General features: G+C 43.4%; 1 protein-coding gene across 1 annotated transcript in view; it reads right to left on the reverse strand.

Moving 5' to 3' along the window:
* Positions 1–15837, reverse strand: part of mei1 (meiotic double-stranded break formation protein 1) — a gene marked incomplete at both ends in the record, with an annotated part of 65487 nt that overhangs the window by 25897 nt on the left and 23753 nt on the right. Inside the window, 9 exons of the mRNA XM_084570807.1 lie at positions 1003–1153; positions 2925–3081; positions 6204–6301; positions 6768–6828; positions 10042–10153; positions 10427–10574; positions 11491–11573; positions 12900–13014; positions 13116–13250. Of these exons, the coding sequence (XP_084426933.1) occupies positions 1003–1153; positions 2925–3081; positions 6204–6301; positions 6768–6828; positions 10042–10153; positions 10427–10574; positions 11491–11573; positions 12900–13014; positions 13116–13250 (1060 nt within the window). The remainder of the gene's footprint in view (positions 1–1002; positions 1154–2924; positions 3082–6203; positions 6302–6767; positions 6829–10041; positions 10154–10426; positions 10575–11490; positions 11574–12899; positions 13015–13115; positions 13251–15837) is intronic.

The following is a 15837-nucleotide window of genomic DNA, read 5'->3' on the forward strand; positions in this document are numbered from 1 at the left end:
GTGTCAGGCTGACTCACTGAAACGGAAAATGAAACTGATTATTTAAACCTCAGGCAGACCAGGATGTCAAAGTGCGTTTTGTTAATTTAGCATCAAAAAGAGTTGAAAGCTAAAAAAAAAAAAAAACAGTTTTTAAATGAGTTAAATCAACAAAATGTTCCACAGGGTTTTAATGCTTTCCCAAAAAGCCTGGAGAAAAAAAAAGCTTTGATTTAAAATTCAAACTAAACTATTAGTCTAGCTGATACACCGATCAGGCATAACATTATGACCACCTTCCTAATATTGTGTAGGTCTCCATTGTGCCTCCAAAACAGTTGTGACTCATCAGAGAATGGACATGGGCCTTCTGAGGGTGTCCTGTGTTGTGTCGAATGTCGTTAGTGGGGGGGCCTTTGAGGGGAGGGGCCTCTGTGGATCATCCCACAGATACTTGATCAGTTTGGGATCTAGTGAATTTGGAGGCCAGGTCAACACCTTGTGCTGTTCTTCATGTTTTTTCGAGTCATTCCTAAAGTGTTTTTGTGGTTGCATCCTGCTGGGGATGGCTGCTGCCATCAAGGAGTGTCATTGCTATGGGGTGGGGGTGCCTGGTCTGGTCTAGGTGGGTGCTACATGTCTAAGTAACATCCACAGGAATGAATGAATGAATGCCAGGTCCAAAAGTTTCCCAGCAGAACATTGAATTGTCACAAGATGGTCAATGTTATTCATGTCTCCTGTCAGTGGTCATAATGTTGTGGCTGATCGGTGTATGGCACTGCTTGTCAGTGAATCTATCTCACAGATTATGATTTATTTTTCACAATGTTTGACTGACTCACTGAACAGAAAATAAAACACCATAAAGAGATGAAAGTTAAAGCTGTTAAAACACAGGACATGTATTACCAGGTTTAGATGTTTTCCCCAAAAGCCTGGGGAATAAAAAAGAAATTTCAAACTATACACAGACAATATGTCACAGAGTCATAAAGTGTGTTTTGAGTTCTGATCAGTTACCCCGTCTAGACCGGGGCTCTTGTCCTGCGTCACAGCCAGCAGGTAGAGGGCAGAGCGGAGCACGGAGCGAGGCAAAGCACAGGCGCCCTGCTCCTGCACCGACTGCAACAGCCACATCACACAGGAGAACACCGTCTGGTCCGGGAGGAGCCTGAGTTACACACAGCAAACAGCAAAGACATTAACGCACATCGGTGTGGCCAAACATTTGCACGTGAACATAGACAAACCTACAGACGCTCATCACGAGGGTGGTCAAACAAACACACAAGCTCTTGAATGAAGAATGTAAACTAAAGCAGAAATATTAAGAGATTCTTCCCAAGCTGCATAAATCTCCCATAATCTTAAGGAGACCACACAGCAGCAGCAGCAGTAGCAGCAGCAGCAGCAGGGAGAGGCTTTAACGCATAGCTGAGGATCCACAGAAGGACCTATTAAACTTTCCAAAGTGGCCTGACACACTGCATCTCTCAGGTCATAAAATATGCATTTAAGAACACCCTCGACGGGCCGAGGCAGTGGCGCTGGAGCAGGGAGACGAGCTGCAGCGAGATGTAGCTGGATTTATCCCGCTAATGGGATTTGATATGACACTACAATAGATACCGTCTGGGATTTCGGGTTATGTTAATACGCAGCCTAAATGTTCCGTGTTCTGCTCTCGACAGCGACGAGCAAAGTGGGGCATTTGGGTGTTATTAAAATTCAGCCTGTGAAACATCAAGTGTTTCTGAAAGCAAACAAGCTTTTTCTAAAGGATTTCCATGTAGTAGGAGGAGCAGCGGTGATATTCTGAATCTGCCTCAGACTAACGGTGCTGGCAACTCGCTGCCGGCGTTGATATTGAAATAAATATTTGGTGACACTGCCACAGCCACTTTTTATACGGACCTCCTTAGCGCAGGTAGAGCACCGGTTTAAGAGCGAGCCAGGAAATTACTGTGGTGATCAAAGACGTCGTTATGTTGCAGCATAAATGGTCGCTGCTGTGGGAGAGGAAAGCCACTACGCCCCTGTGCTCGTGCCCCTTCTAATAAAAACCTCTCTGCAGCAGAACTCTGCTTGGAAAAAGTGCTTAGAATTCTGATCAGCAAAATGCTTTTTTTACTGATGCTGAAATATTTATCGCTTTAAAACAAATTCCACAAAAGTACCAGCTCAGAAAATGTGCTGTTTTTTTTTATTCTGAATTTAAGAGCAAAAATGTTTGCGAATGTGAAAAAAAAAAAAGTGTTTCATTGCATGTTATTAACATTTTTAATGTGTTTAATCATAGACTAAAGATAGACGGTGGAACTGCTCCTTTAAAGTGAAGCCAAAGCAAGTAGAGCTCCCCCTGGTGGCTGGCTGCAGTATAGGTCATAAGCTCCGCCCCCTCCATGTTAGTGGATGGGACTTGGGCCGAACTAAAACACTAAAATACACGCCAAATAATTTTTTTTCAAGTTAAGTCATTTTAGGTAGTTAATATAACGTTGATGCATGTTCAAGTGTCAATTATTTGGATAACACTATAGAAACAGGATGTGACATAATGGCGACTACCAGTTGCCATGCCAACCGCTCCGTAAAGCGGTCACGTGGTACTGTGAGAGTTGTAAAAACTCTTTTTAAAACAAGTACAGTGTATAAGCCAACATTTCCTTGTAACTGGTGGAGGTAGAGCAGAGCGTAGCATTAATTAAACGAAAACGCGAGTGAGTCTGGAGCAAGTGTGGGCGGGGCCTAGATATCGATATCGTGGCTCCACTCTCGGACCGTACTGCGCAGACTCTGGCTCCAAACTCGCAAGATGGCGCCGCCCGTATACCCCCGGGAAAATAGCGCCAGTTTGGCCAATGCGAGGACGTGGGGACGCATCGTCCATATTTATATACAGTCTATGCTTTTAATTCACGTGAATGTGTGCACTCTGTTACCTGTCTCCCTGCTGCAGAGCGAGGTGGAGCATTATCAGGACGCAGCACTGAGCGGCCCTCGGCCCTTGGTATTCGCACAGCAGGGAGGGCCAGTCCGAGACACGGCAGCACAGGGAGGGAAGGTTGTGCAGCAGGAGAGTCTCCACTTCTGTAACATCTGGGGGACGAGTGAGGAAACAAAACGGAAAGAAGGAAAAAGTTAAATTAAAGCTGGAAAGAGAAGAAAGTTGCAAGAGAGAGAGAGAGAGAGAGGATGTGAATAAAATAAAACCTTGAGGCCTATTTACAAACGACTATTACTCATCAATTTAGTGTGAAGCCAAGCCAAAGCTGAGGATTACAAAAAAAAAGAATTAAATAAAAAACCATGTAAGGACAGAAATGAGCAAGGCTGCGCTCATTTCACACTTCTCCCGATTATTTATGTAGCACCCAAACATAAAGCCAACAACCGTCCTTAATAAGAAATGCCTGTCAGGGATGTTTAAGGTCAGATAATATTCTTTGCAAAGCAGCCAAATGACGTAACGTGGCAAAGTTGAAAACACGGGGATCCTAAAGAGTTCTAAACAAAGCACATGGAAGGACACGTGTGGCACGAAAGGCAAGTTTGCAGGAGGAGGGAGACGGCTGGAGAGATGGGGATCTTTTTCACCGTGATGTTGCCTAATTATCTGGGTTATAAGAGCCGGCGAGGGAGAGAGAGAGAGAGAGGAAGCCAGAGCGAGGGGGGGAGAGGAGAATATGAGACGGGGGCTTTTAAAGAGCCGAGAGAGAAGCGATAACAGGAACGTAGCGGTGAACGGAGAGACATCGTGCAGTGCATTGCAGCCTCTTGCAGCGCTAAGGCGGAAAAAAAGAGAGAGAGAGAGAGAGAGAGAAGAAAGAGCACCATCAATAGTGTATAATGTGAGAGAATGAAAAGAAAAGTAGAGCCAAAAGAAGTAAATGACACAGAAGGCGAAGAAGACAAGGGCCATTGATTCTGCAGAAGATATAAAAGCTCCAGCAGAGTCAGAGGGAAGTGAAGGATTTAGTAGCAGATGAATATTCTCGTAAAAAAAAAAAAAAAAAGGGGGAGAAACGGGGCCGCTTTGGATAAGAGATATGAAAAATGTTGCGTCATTTATGAGCTAGAGGAAAAGTAGAAGAAAGGCTTCGGGGCATCCGTGCGAGCCGTCACCTCTTGGGGAGCGGTGGAAGAGTCCAGGGTCGAGGCGTGGAGGAGAATAGAGGTGATGAAGACGATGAGGAGGAGGGGGGGGGGGGCAACAGATGGGACGGAAAGCAAGGCTGCAGTGACACAGAGAGGACACAGGGTTTAAAAAAAAATCGCAGCTATAAATCATCAGTAATCGGAACAAGATGTGAGGAGGAGAAAAAGCAGAAAATGATAAAATAAATAGAAGAAAAAACGACGCAGAAAGCAGGAGGCTGGAAATGAAAGTGAAAGAGATAAGGGTGATAAAGGAGAGGAAAAGGGTGACAGGCAAAAAAAAAAAAAAAAGGGGAACCTCATTATTCACAGACAGCGGCCGAGCGCAAACAAACACGCAACCACACGTCCGCTCGTAGCGGCGTCTCATTCCCTCAAAGACAGAGTTTTACTCGACTCCGGTGTCAGTGCTAAGGTCTTTATTTTCGGGTGCAGTGATGTGGAAGGAGGGACCATCCCGTAGCTTCAGATTAGATCCGAGTTCACCTCTGGTTACTTGTCTTTAGTTTCGGGCTGAGATCAATCGGGTGCTTTAATTGAAAGTGTGTTATCTAAGTGGCCTCGGAGTGCACTGACATTTAAGAGACTTCAGAGTTTATTTCAAAGCCGCTTCGCACATTCAACGTGTTTATAGTACACACACGCGCACACACACACACGTGGGCTCTTTCATTCTGTGTAGAAGCTCGGGCCGGTGGCAGTGACCTTACAAACACTTTCCTGCAGCCGCCTTTGAAACTTAAGCCGAGTGAGTGAGTCTGACGTATATGAGGCGGTTTAAATTAAAGAGAAAAGACAGAGAGGGAGTAAACAGAATAAGAACGCAACAAAGAAAAGCTTAAAAGGGAATTTTGTTTACTTTTTAATAGAAGTCAGAATGAGAGCTGACTGTCTCTAGGTGCGATGCACAATTAATTAAAGGTCTTGATGTTTGCTGCATGACAACGAGAGAACAAAGCACGGCGGAGTCCAGAAGGACAAATTTAAAACGAATCAAAGAGGTCAGCTACAAAGGCAGAGCCAGCAAGCGAGCAAGAACTGTAGTGAGAATTTGTAACTCTTGTTTCTTCTTCCACACAATTATTTCTGCTTGATGTAGGTATGTGGTTAGAGAAGCAGCTTTGGGAGCCTGTGTCCATGCTGAGGAGTCTGTACAAACTCCTTTATGAACAAAAGGATGGGTTAAATGTAGAGAAACATGTTCCGTATATTGTGAAACCTCAAAATATTTTAGTGACATTATAAATGACCAACGGTTAGCCAGGGGTATTTATGACGTGACGTGAGGCTCTGAGATTTAGTGACGTCCCGATCGGTATCGGGGCCGATCCAGGCATTTTTAAAATGATCGTATCACTATCTGGCTTCTGCCAAACCTGCAGTTATTTATTTTAGGTCGGCCAAAAAAACAAAACCTCGTCCCTGCAAACTTAAACATCTTCTGTTTTTGTCTGCCGCGTGGAAGAACTTTACTCTGGAAAACGAAGTCAGTCAGACGGAAATTTGCGGTAGCGAGATGGTGGTAGTTCATGTCGTCATTCAATGCTACCAGCTTGATTTAACAGAATACGGCTCAGCTAAAGGCTACACTCAGACAACGACAACAAACACTGAACGTTTAAAAGAAGAGAAAAGTTTCCTGTAGACAGCGTCAAGGAGAAAAATCTTCCAGAGAGGGTTAGGGAGTTTATGGCAGCGTTGGATGACCAGAACATTTCTGGAGTAGAGAACACAAGGTACCAGCTACCCTCTCCACACTACATTAACTTTGACAGAAAGATTTATTGGACTGAATCCTGAAAAGACTTGAGGAATGTACAGGACATTTAAGACCGTATCAGGACTGGTATCAGCGTAAACTGAAAATTAGAAGCTAGGTATCGGATCGAGGGGCAAAAAAAAAACCTGATCAGGACATCTCTACTGAGATTATGCTGATATTTTATTTCTAAAACTGATAATTATCCTGACACGCCTTAACCAAAAGAAACAGTTCTGTTCAACAAGTCTCGTCGTTACCTGGAAGCTAACAAGTTGTTGTGTTTCATTGGTGGAGCACGTACCATTCTGGTGTGAGGTAGACCGAGGGTCTGACTGGGAGAGCAGACACGTACTGAGTTTCTGCAGAAAACCACAGCACGACGAGTTCAGACTCGGGTTCCTGAAAAAATCGGTAACAAGAGGACAGAGAGATGCACACGAGGGGGATGAACGTGAACGCAAAAAAACAAGACAACAGAAAGACTGAGGGCCCCCCGAGACAAGCGGAGGCACTCGCGCTGCACAGATGCGCGGTCAGTACAGTGAACTGTTAAACATGTGGCATGGTTGAGTTTCATTACAGCTCAGAGCAGGGGGCCCTAAAGCCTAGTGAGCTGACCACAGTTATAACCACATATAGTCAGATACACAAAACAATAAAAAAAACAACACATGCATGCTTTGAAGCTGCAGATGTGTCACCCTGAGATAAACACACTGCTGGGAAGACTGGCTTATTAGAAAAAACAAAACAAAAAGTAGACAGAGTGATTCAGACGTTGCTCACGTTTTAGACAGAAGTACTTTTGTTAATTGTTGTGTGCATGTGTGTGTGTGTGTCCTCGGGTTATCCTGTTACAGCGTACCTGTTTCCTGCACAGAGGAGGCCTTTGTGCTCCACAGCCAGCCTGTAGAAACCAGAGGACGCTGCAGGGAAGAGCAGGTGAAGAGCAGAATGAATAAACAGTAAATCGAATGTCAAGACAAAAACGTCACACACGCAAAGTAGAAGATCGCCTCAGTGGAAAGCCTTTAATTTTAAGTTTAACATGAAGAACGGACAAAACATGCAGTTTGACCGTTCATGGGTCGAGGAACCATATTTTGTAACTTCTACCCACATTTTTTAAATTGTTCCTCTCAGTGCGGTTTAGAAGCGTGTGGTTTTCACTCAGCCAATCAGAGAAGATCAAGGAAACGTTCTCAGGTCAGATCAGGGTCAAATGTGGTCTACAAGGTTCACCTCTGCATGAATGCTGAGTTCATAACTGCTTTACTAGGCACCACAAAGAAGTCTTACGATGTCTGATGTGATAATGTTGACAAGTGCCTGAAGCAGAACTTACGTTCTATTGGTTTAAATACACATTTACATTTGTTTACCACTTAAGGACAAGGAACCGTATATGGTAGCTTCACTGGGATTGATTTTCTGCATGAAAATTAGAAATTTTGAAAAATTTCCCTAAAGTAAAAACGTCTTCTTGTGCCCTACAATAACACTCTAGAGCACAGGTGTCAAACATACGGCCCGCAGGCCAAAAGCGGCCCTCCAGACTGTCTGATAGGCGGTTTAGCTTAACGCTGAGGTCTAAACTGCCGTAGGTCCTGACCCAGGACCTACAGCGGGACCTACGGCGACAGAGCAGACGGTAGCGCCATAGCCAGACGTGCCCCTCCCCAGAAATGTAACTACACATTACAGCGACGCAGACTGCAAGAGCTGTGAATTTGTCCGCTTCATAGCAGCGCGTTTCCGCTTTAGTATTTCCAGCTGCTTCTCCATCTCCGCCATTATCGAATTGACTGTTTTGGATCAATAAAGATGGAACACACTGAGCAAAGGTTAACTGAGGATGCTCAGACACACCAACATTTGTACGACTCGTGTTCAGCAAGTCACCATTGTTGAAAGTGAAGCAGGAAGTAGAAGCAAAAATTAACCCGACTGGCAAAAAAGACACAGCGCCGACTCGTGTTTGGGAGGTGTTTTCACAAAGCGAACCAGACAGACGCAGTACCTTTAAAGAGCCTTAATCAGGCTTTCAGCATGACTTTGCAAAGTGTAAAAATTACATAGAAGACAAGGCAGTTTTTCAATGAAAATAACTGCTGTCCCTAATTTGTCCACTGTTTTAGAAAGAGAAGTGGACAGAACACTGAGACACAGGACTAAACAGCAGACGGCAATGTGCCCAAATAGCACTTACTCTTCTTAAGAAATTTCATGTTTTTAAAGGGCAGTAATAAAACAAATGGAAAAAAATCTGGAGTTGTCGTTATTTATAGATTATTATGCTGTTGTGTTACTAGTCCAGGACGCTTGAGATCTAATTGGGCTGTATATGGCCCCCAAGCTAAAATGCTCTAGGGTTTTCAATGAGTGCCCTATTTAAGGGTTAAAATGAAAGAGACGAGGCGCGTGATTTAGTGAGTATTTTCATGTTTTGGGTTTTCCAGAGCTCCAGCGAGGGAGAGCAGCCCAAGCTTATTAAAGAGACGTTTTAATTTCAAAAACTCTCTCTCTCTCTCTCTTAGTTTACTACATGTGGAGCTAAGCCATATCTGCAGTAATAACTGTTGTGCTCCAAAGAAAAACAGCTTGCAGCATAAATATGAGGTTTGTTTAATGACGCCACAACGCCGGCTTTTCTAGACGCCCGAGGCAACACGTTTTCCTGTCAATAATTGAGAGTCATCGTGTCGACTGCCAGCTTGGACAGATTGCTTACTTTTTTCCCCCCACAATGCTATGAAATCTAAATCAGCCGTTCAGCTTGGTCTCTCATAAAAACAGAATCAGACCGTCGGTTAATGCTTGTTTCTGGCTTTGGTTCAAACTGAAGAAAATACATAGTTTAGCTCTAAAAATATCACCTATACTACGCTACACTAACAGGAAGGTTCAGTAGTATCTATGTGTAGATGGAATTAAATGAAGTTAGTTGCTCTGTGATTAGCTGCAAATTAATTTTAACTTTACACTGTGGTTAGTATGTTTGTGTCCGGTTTCTTATTATTACCGGCTGACAAAACCACTGACTGTGCAGGACAAAACGGAAGGAAAAAAAACTCTATATGACGCCAACAATAGCTTTGAAGCTCAGTGTGGTGTCTCCGGCCGTCGCCATCTTGGCAGTGCATGACTCTGACAAACTCCAAGCTACTTTAAAAATGGAGCACATAAAAAACTTTAAATCTCGATATAAAATGAATGAGTTCTTTAAAGATTCTCCTGCATACTGCTGTCATGATATGAAGAACTAGCCTTATAGAGCAAAACCGTTTTATGTACCAGGTTGTAAACATGTTTATTTCAGCTGTAGAGTTGGACATTTTAACATGGAGGTCTATGGGGATTGACTCACTTCCCCTCTAGTGGTCATTTAAGGAACTGCAGCATTTGGCACTCACATTTTTTTCAGCTGCCACTTGGTCAAAGATCAGTTTGTGAGGCTGCATACGTAAGATGGAAAACATCCTTGATTTATGCTAGCTTCTAGCACTTATGCGCGGAAATTACGGCATCAGCCCAGACCCTACACAGACCCTGAAGCTGTGTACCTCCCCAAAAGTGTAACTATGCATCACGGCGACGCAGATTGCAAGAGCTGTGATTGGTCCACTTGGTAGCAGCGTGTTTCTGCTTTACAATTTGCGGCTGCTACTCCATCTTGGCAATTTTCGAATAGATTGTTTCACGTCGAGGAAAGCTTAACTGAGGAGATACAAACATTTGAACGACTCGTCTTCGGCGATATTTCGGCGAAAGTTTCAGTTGCTGTTGTTGAAAGTGAAGAAAAATTAGCGCAACAGGAAAAAAATACACAACAGCGACTAGCGTTTGGGTGGCGTTGCTACAGAACGAGCCAGACTGACGAGCGCACATGTGTAAATGGCTCACACTGGCGTAGGATAGGTGCGTAGGTTACGCCATCTACGCCACAGAGGTATAAACTGTGCTTTAGATGTTTAGGTTGAATTACCACGTTAGTTCAGATCTCTTTCACCTTCCCACCACCCGCCACCGTGTAATGAATACGCCATGCACAGTAGATTTCTTAATTTATCATTTTAAGCCTTCTACAACGACCTCATAACACTGAGGCTTGATCTTAGTACAAACAGAACATAACTCACCCAGTTTGTTTGCAAAGGCAGGCATGAGAGATGGAAGCAGGGTGAACTGGGAAGAAAGGATGGAGTAGAAGGGCTGCAGGATCTGGGCGTTGGGCGAACACTCACACATTCTCTACAGATTATAGGAAACCACAAAAACAAAACACCCTTTTTTCAGGCTTGATTGATTTTTGGTTGGAGGACAAATGAAACGTAAAAAAAAACATTACAGCAGAGGCACAGATCGATGAGCACACGTGTCCATGTGTACACAAAATGAATGAAAACAAAGTGTGTGGTGGTGTTTATTAATACCGTCACTGTGACCTGTTTCTCAGAAAAAATGGGACACCGGGAATTGATCATTTCCTCAAGTGTTTGGTCACAACAGGATTAAGTATCTCACAACAACAGTGGGTATCCAGACGGAGTCGCAGCAGCGCAGCAGACACCGACACAGAGATTCCAGCGAGTCCTGAGCGTCGCTCTGTTTGTGTGGTGCCGTGAACGTGTTCTCCTTCAGGACAGGATCTGACGCACACGCCTCCGCCAACCTGGGACACACACACAGGCGCTTTTGTTTTCAAACACAAACACTGAGTTGTGTATAAAAAAACGACACGTACACACGAGGGATACGGGTGCACACGTATACATCAGTCAGTCATAACATTATGACCACCTTTCTAATGTTGTGTAGGTCTCTCTTGTGGTGACTCATCAGAGAATGGACATGGGCCTTCTGAGGGTGGGGGTGGGGGGGCTTTGAGGGGAGGGGCCTCTGTGGATCATCCCACAAATACTTGATCAGTTTGGGATCTAGTGAATTTGGAGGCCAGGTCAACACCTTGAGATGTTCTTTATGTTTTTTTGAGAAGGTTCTCAGTCATCCAGGTCATGGTATGTCCAAAAAAGCGTTTAAAAAAAGCCAACTGGACTTATAGAGTTTTTTGAGAAGACGTTTCACCACTCATCTGAGTAGCTTCTTCAGTTCTGAAGAAGGAAGAAGAAAAAAGAACTGAAGAAGCTACTCAGATGAGTGGTGAAACGTCTTCTCAAAAAACTCTACGAGTCCAGTTGCCTTTTTTGAGTTTTTTTTGTTGTTCCTAAAGCGTTTTAGTGGTTGCATCCTGCTGGGGATGGCTGTTGCCATCAAGGAGTGTCATTGCTATGGGGTGGGGGTGCCTGGTCTGGTCTAGGTGGATGCTACATGTCTAAGTAACATCCATACCAATGAATGCCAGGTCCAAAAGTTTCCCAGTAGAACACTGAATTGTCCTAAGATGGTTGATGTTACTTACTTCTCCTGTTTCTCTGTTTTTAATGTTCTGGCTGGTCGTTGTATATACCGAGCATTTCACTAAAAATGTCCTCTGGTGGGTTGAAAACCTTTAAATTCACTGTCTCCTCCAATATTCACAGAAATAGCAACTGATTCAGTTCAACACATGAATCGATCCACACTCTGACCTGCAGGCGGCTTGAAAAGAGACCAGAGCCTGGAGAAGAAACCCTTCAGACCGAGAAGACTGGCTGCTGGGATTAGACCTCTTCTGACTCAGAGATAACAGAGAAATGGAAAAAGAAGAAGAAGAAAAGATAACGTTTGATTATTTAATTTTATCTGAATGAAGCCTGTATATTAAGACAGAGAAACCCTGGAACCCTACTTTAGCTCTACAATCATAGTCGACTGAAGTGTTTTGATTGCTGAGAGTTAGAGTTTTGTGTATTCTGTATCACTTTGACTCGAGCAGCAATTCTATATCTTTACAGACTTGCAGCGCCTTTATCCCAGCGTACCATGACAAAGCAGATAAGTGGAGAATGAATAGACCATCCTGGCCTTGACATCACAGCTGCATTTATGCCTCCTATTCTCTGTGCTCATTTGTGCACCATGCGTATTTGACTGCGCTGTGAGTTCTTCAGATCCTCGTTGCCACCACGACAAACACATTTTATGTAAAGTGGATATAAAAAGACTAAAGAGCCGTAACCAGCAGCAACGTTACTGCAAAACAACTTTGACGCATTTTGGGGAGAAAAAGAGATTACAGTACAGTCTTCACCTGAAACGACTAACTCAAATAAATCTCAGAACAGTTTCTTGGTCTTACAAAGATCTTACACAGAATCAACAGGATCTCATTTAAAGGTATCACTCAGGTGAGGACTAGAAAACACAATGAAGGCATTAGATTCACTATGGAACACAGTTATGAGGAAGTGGACAGAAAACTGGTCAAGGAGGGACTGACATTAAAAGAGTTGCAGCTCTTTTTGGCAAGCACTGGTTGCTCCCTGCATTTAACACCGATCAGGCATAACATTATGACCACCTTCCCCTCCTAATATTGTGTAGGTCTCCTCCTTGTGCCTGCAAAACAGTTGTGAACTATCAGAAAGTGGACATGGGCCTTCTGAGGGTGTCCTGTGGTGTCTGGCAAAAGAATGTTGTTGGGGGGGGGTGCTTTGAGGGGAGGGGCCTCTGTGGATCATCCCACAGATACTTGATCAGTTTGGGATCTAGTGAATTTGGAGGCCAGGTCAACACCTTGTGCTGTTCTTCATGTTTTTTTAGTTGTTCCTAAAGTGTTTTAGTGGCTGCATCCTGCTGGGGATGGCTGCTGCCATCAAGGAGTGTCATTGCTATGAGGTGGGGGTGCCTGGTCTGGTCTAGGTGGGTGCTACATGTCTAAGTAACATCTATATGAATGAATGCCAGATCCACAAGTTTCCTAACAGAACATTGAACTGTCACAAGATGATCAATGTTCATCACTTCTCCTGTCAGTGGTTTTAATGTTCTGGCTGATCGGTGTACCAGTTTTTTCCATTAACATTGTTTTGACACTGATAAAGCTTGACTAACTCACAGAGCTCCGCTGATGTGAAGGGGAGGGCAGAGTCAGCTCAGAGAACTTGCTGGTGACGGCCTCTATCAACCCTTCCACCTCTCTGTACTGGACTGGTCTGGACTGGTGGTCGAGTCTGGACAATTCAGAGACAAAACCAGCACCTAGCAACACGCCGAGATCCTCCGGTTGCACGTACATAGCAGCACAAGTGCTCATTTGCATATCTGTGTGTACCTGAAGAAGGCGGAGGCGGCGCTGGCAGCCTGCGTGGCGACCAGGAGGCAGGGGGAGGAGACTCCGGCTACCAAAGCCTCTGAAACCGCCGCAAAGCCCGGGCCACTGGGGAACAGATGCACGCTCAGTGGCTGCCTGCACACAAATAAAACACACACTGAAATGATAAGTGCCTCGCAGCTAGAAGACCAAAGTAGATGAAAGATGAATTAACCTCGAAATCAAAAGAAATAATTTAATACGAGGACAGTTTTTATTGTGGAGATCTTTTTGGGCGATAGCGCGGCAGTAAAGTGAATGTTTTATTAATTTCTGAGGCCGATTTAAACGCTGACAGTCTGATCTGACTTGCTGTGTCAACACCAGCAGCGGCTGTTGGCTTTCTGAAATCTTATTCCCTCTTTAAGGGCACGTACGCCTGATAAACAAACACTGCTGACCTATTGGCATTACAAAGATCACCAAAGTGTGTCCCCACGACGGAGCACCACAACAGCTGTGCACCGGCTCGCTGTTGCCACAACAGTAGCCGCATAGAACATCCTAAATAACACACGCATGCATATTAAAGTTTACACAAACAGGCACGGTGCGGCTTAATTGTCGACACACACAAAGAAAAGGCAAACGTTAATAAGTGAATAAGCTAAGACGCTGCTCATTTTAGCTTCTTCAGCACTTTAAGAGTCTGACGTCTTCTTCTTTATTCTTTACCGTCCCATTGAGTGTAAAGGACAAATTTCCCTCTTAAGATGATGAAATCTCTTATCCCCTGTATCACTGTCATGTGTCGGGAGGGAGGAGGGGGGGGGCATTCAATTAAAATTATGTCAACCCCAGCAGAAATAGTTTGGTGTTTTATAGCCCTGTGATATATTTTCATCTCCGAGACCTCAGACAGTTAATTCAAATCTAATTAAACTTTCCGCTGCTCCGTATTTAACATGTTTTACAGGAGGTCGCTTTTCCCCCGTCGGCGCAGATGAAGCTGTACATCTTTAACATAATTAGGTGTTTAGTTGTGGTAAACAAATTACACAGCTTCATAACTACGGCTATAAATAGCTGATGATATGGATTTGTGCTGAGTCAGTAAACGCCGGTGAAGCGTTGTAGACAGTTTAAACATTGTACAAATCTATGTAAACAACACTGACAAACCACTGGCCCGTAATAAATCAACATACATACGTACACACACACAGTATACAGTAGAGTAAAACTGAACTACTGTACACCGAGTGTGGAAATATACTGCCTGGCCAAAATAAAAGTCACCACCTGGATTTAACTAAGCAAATAGGTAGGAGCCTCCTGTTGGATAATTACTGCATGGGTGATTATCTTTCATCTGGCAACAAGTTATTTAACCTCAACTGATGCAATGAGTAGCTTCTCATTTCTTAAACAACCATGTCTAAAGACACATCCTGTGGTCGTGGAAAAGATGTTAGTCTGCTTGAGAAGGGTCAAATCATTGGCATGCATCAAGCAGAGAAAACATCTAAGGAGATTGTAGAAACTACTGAAACTGGGTTAAGAACTGTCCAACGCATTATTAAAAACTGGAAGGATAGTGGAGAACCATCGTCTTCCAGGAAGAAATGTGGTCAGAAAAAAATCCTGATTCATTTATTCAACGTTTGGAGAAATCAAATGGAAGAAAAACAACAGTAGAACTCAGGGCTATGTTTAATAGTGAAAGTAAGAGCATTTCCACACGTACAATGTGAAGGGAACTCAAGGGATTGGGACTGAACAGCTGTGTAGCCTTAAGAAAACCACTAATCAGTGAGGCTAACTGGATAAAAAGGCTTCAGTTTGCTAGGGAGCATAAAGATTGGACTCTGGAGCAATGGAAGAAGGTCATGTGGTCTGATGAGTTCAGATTTACCCTGTTCCAGAGTGATGGGGGCATCAGGGTAAGAAGAGAGGCAGATGAAGTGATGCACCCATCGTGCCTAGTGTCTACTGTACAAGCCTGTGGGGGCAGTGCTATGATCTGGGGTTGCTGCAGTTGCTCAGGTTCAGCAACATTATGTTGCCCAAAGAATGAGGTCAGCTGACTACCTGAATATACTGAATGACCAGGTTATTCCATCAATGGATCATATTCCAAGATGACAATGCTCCAGGATTCATGGGGCTCAGATTGTAAAAGAGTGGTTCAGGGAGCATGAGACATAATTTTCACACATGGATTGGCCACCACAGAGTCCAGACCAAGATCTTGGTGAAAAATTAATGCAACACTGGATGGTAATAAATCTTGGGACATTGCAGAAGCTTATCGAAACAATGCCACAGAGAATGTGTGCTGTAATCAAAGCTTAAGGCGGTCCAACAAAATATTAATAGCTTCATTTTTTAAATCTATGTTCTATGTATTTCTCTCTTTTTATTTATTTAAACTCATGTACTTTCACTTTTTACTTTTCTCTTTTCTTCAATTCATAATATATGCCAGTTATGACGTTATTCATTCAGGTCAACTATTCACTAACATTAATGCCTATGTTAATTTTTACTTTTCACCCATTTAATTGCACATACATTTAATTATTCAGTAATTGCATATTTTATATATTTTATTTTTCTTATTACATATGTACAGATATTATATATATATATATATATATATATATATATATATATATAGACTTTCTTATTTCGAACCTTCTGTACGTCCTGAAAATATAGAAAACTGATAATAAAACCTGTG

Source organism: Chelon labrosus (genome assembly GCF_963514085.1).
Source record: "Chelon labrosus genome assembly, chromosome: 21".
Classification (NCBI taxonomy): domain Eukaryota; kingdom Metazoa; phylum Chordata; class Actinopteri; order Mugiliformes; family Mugilidae; genus Chelon; species Chelon labrosus.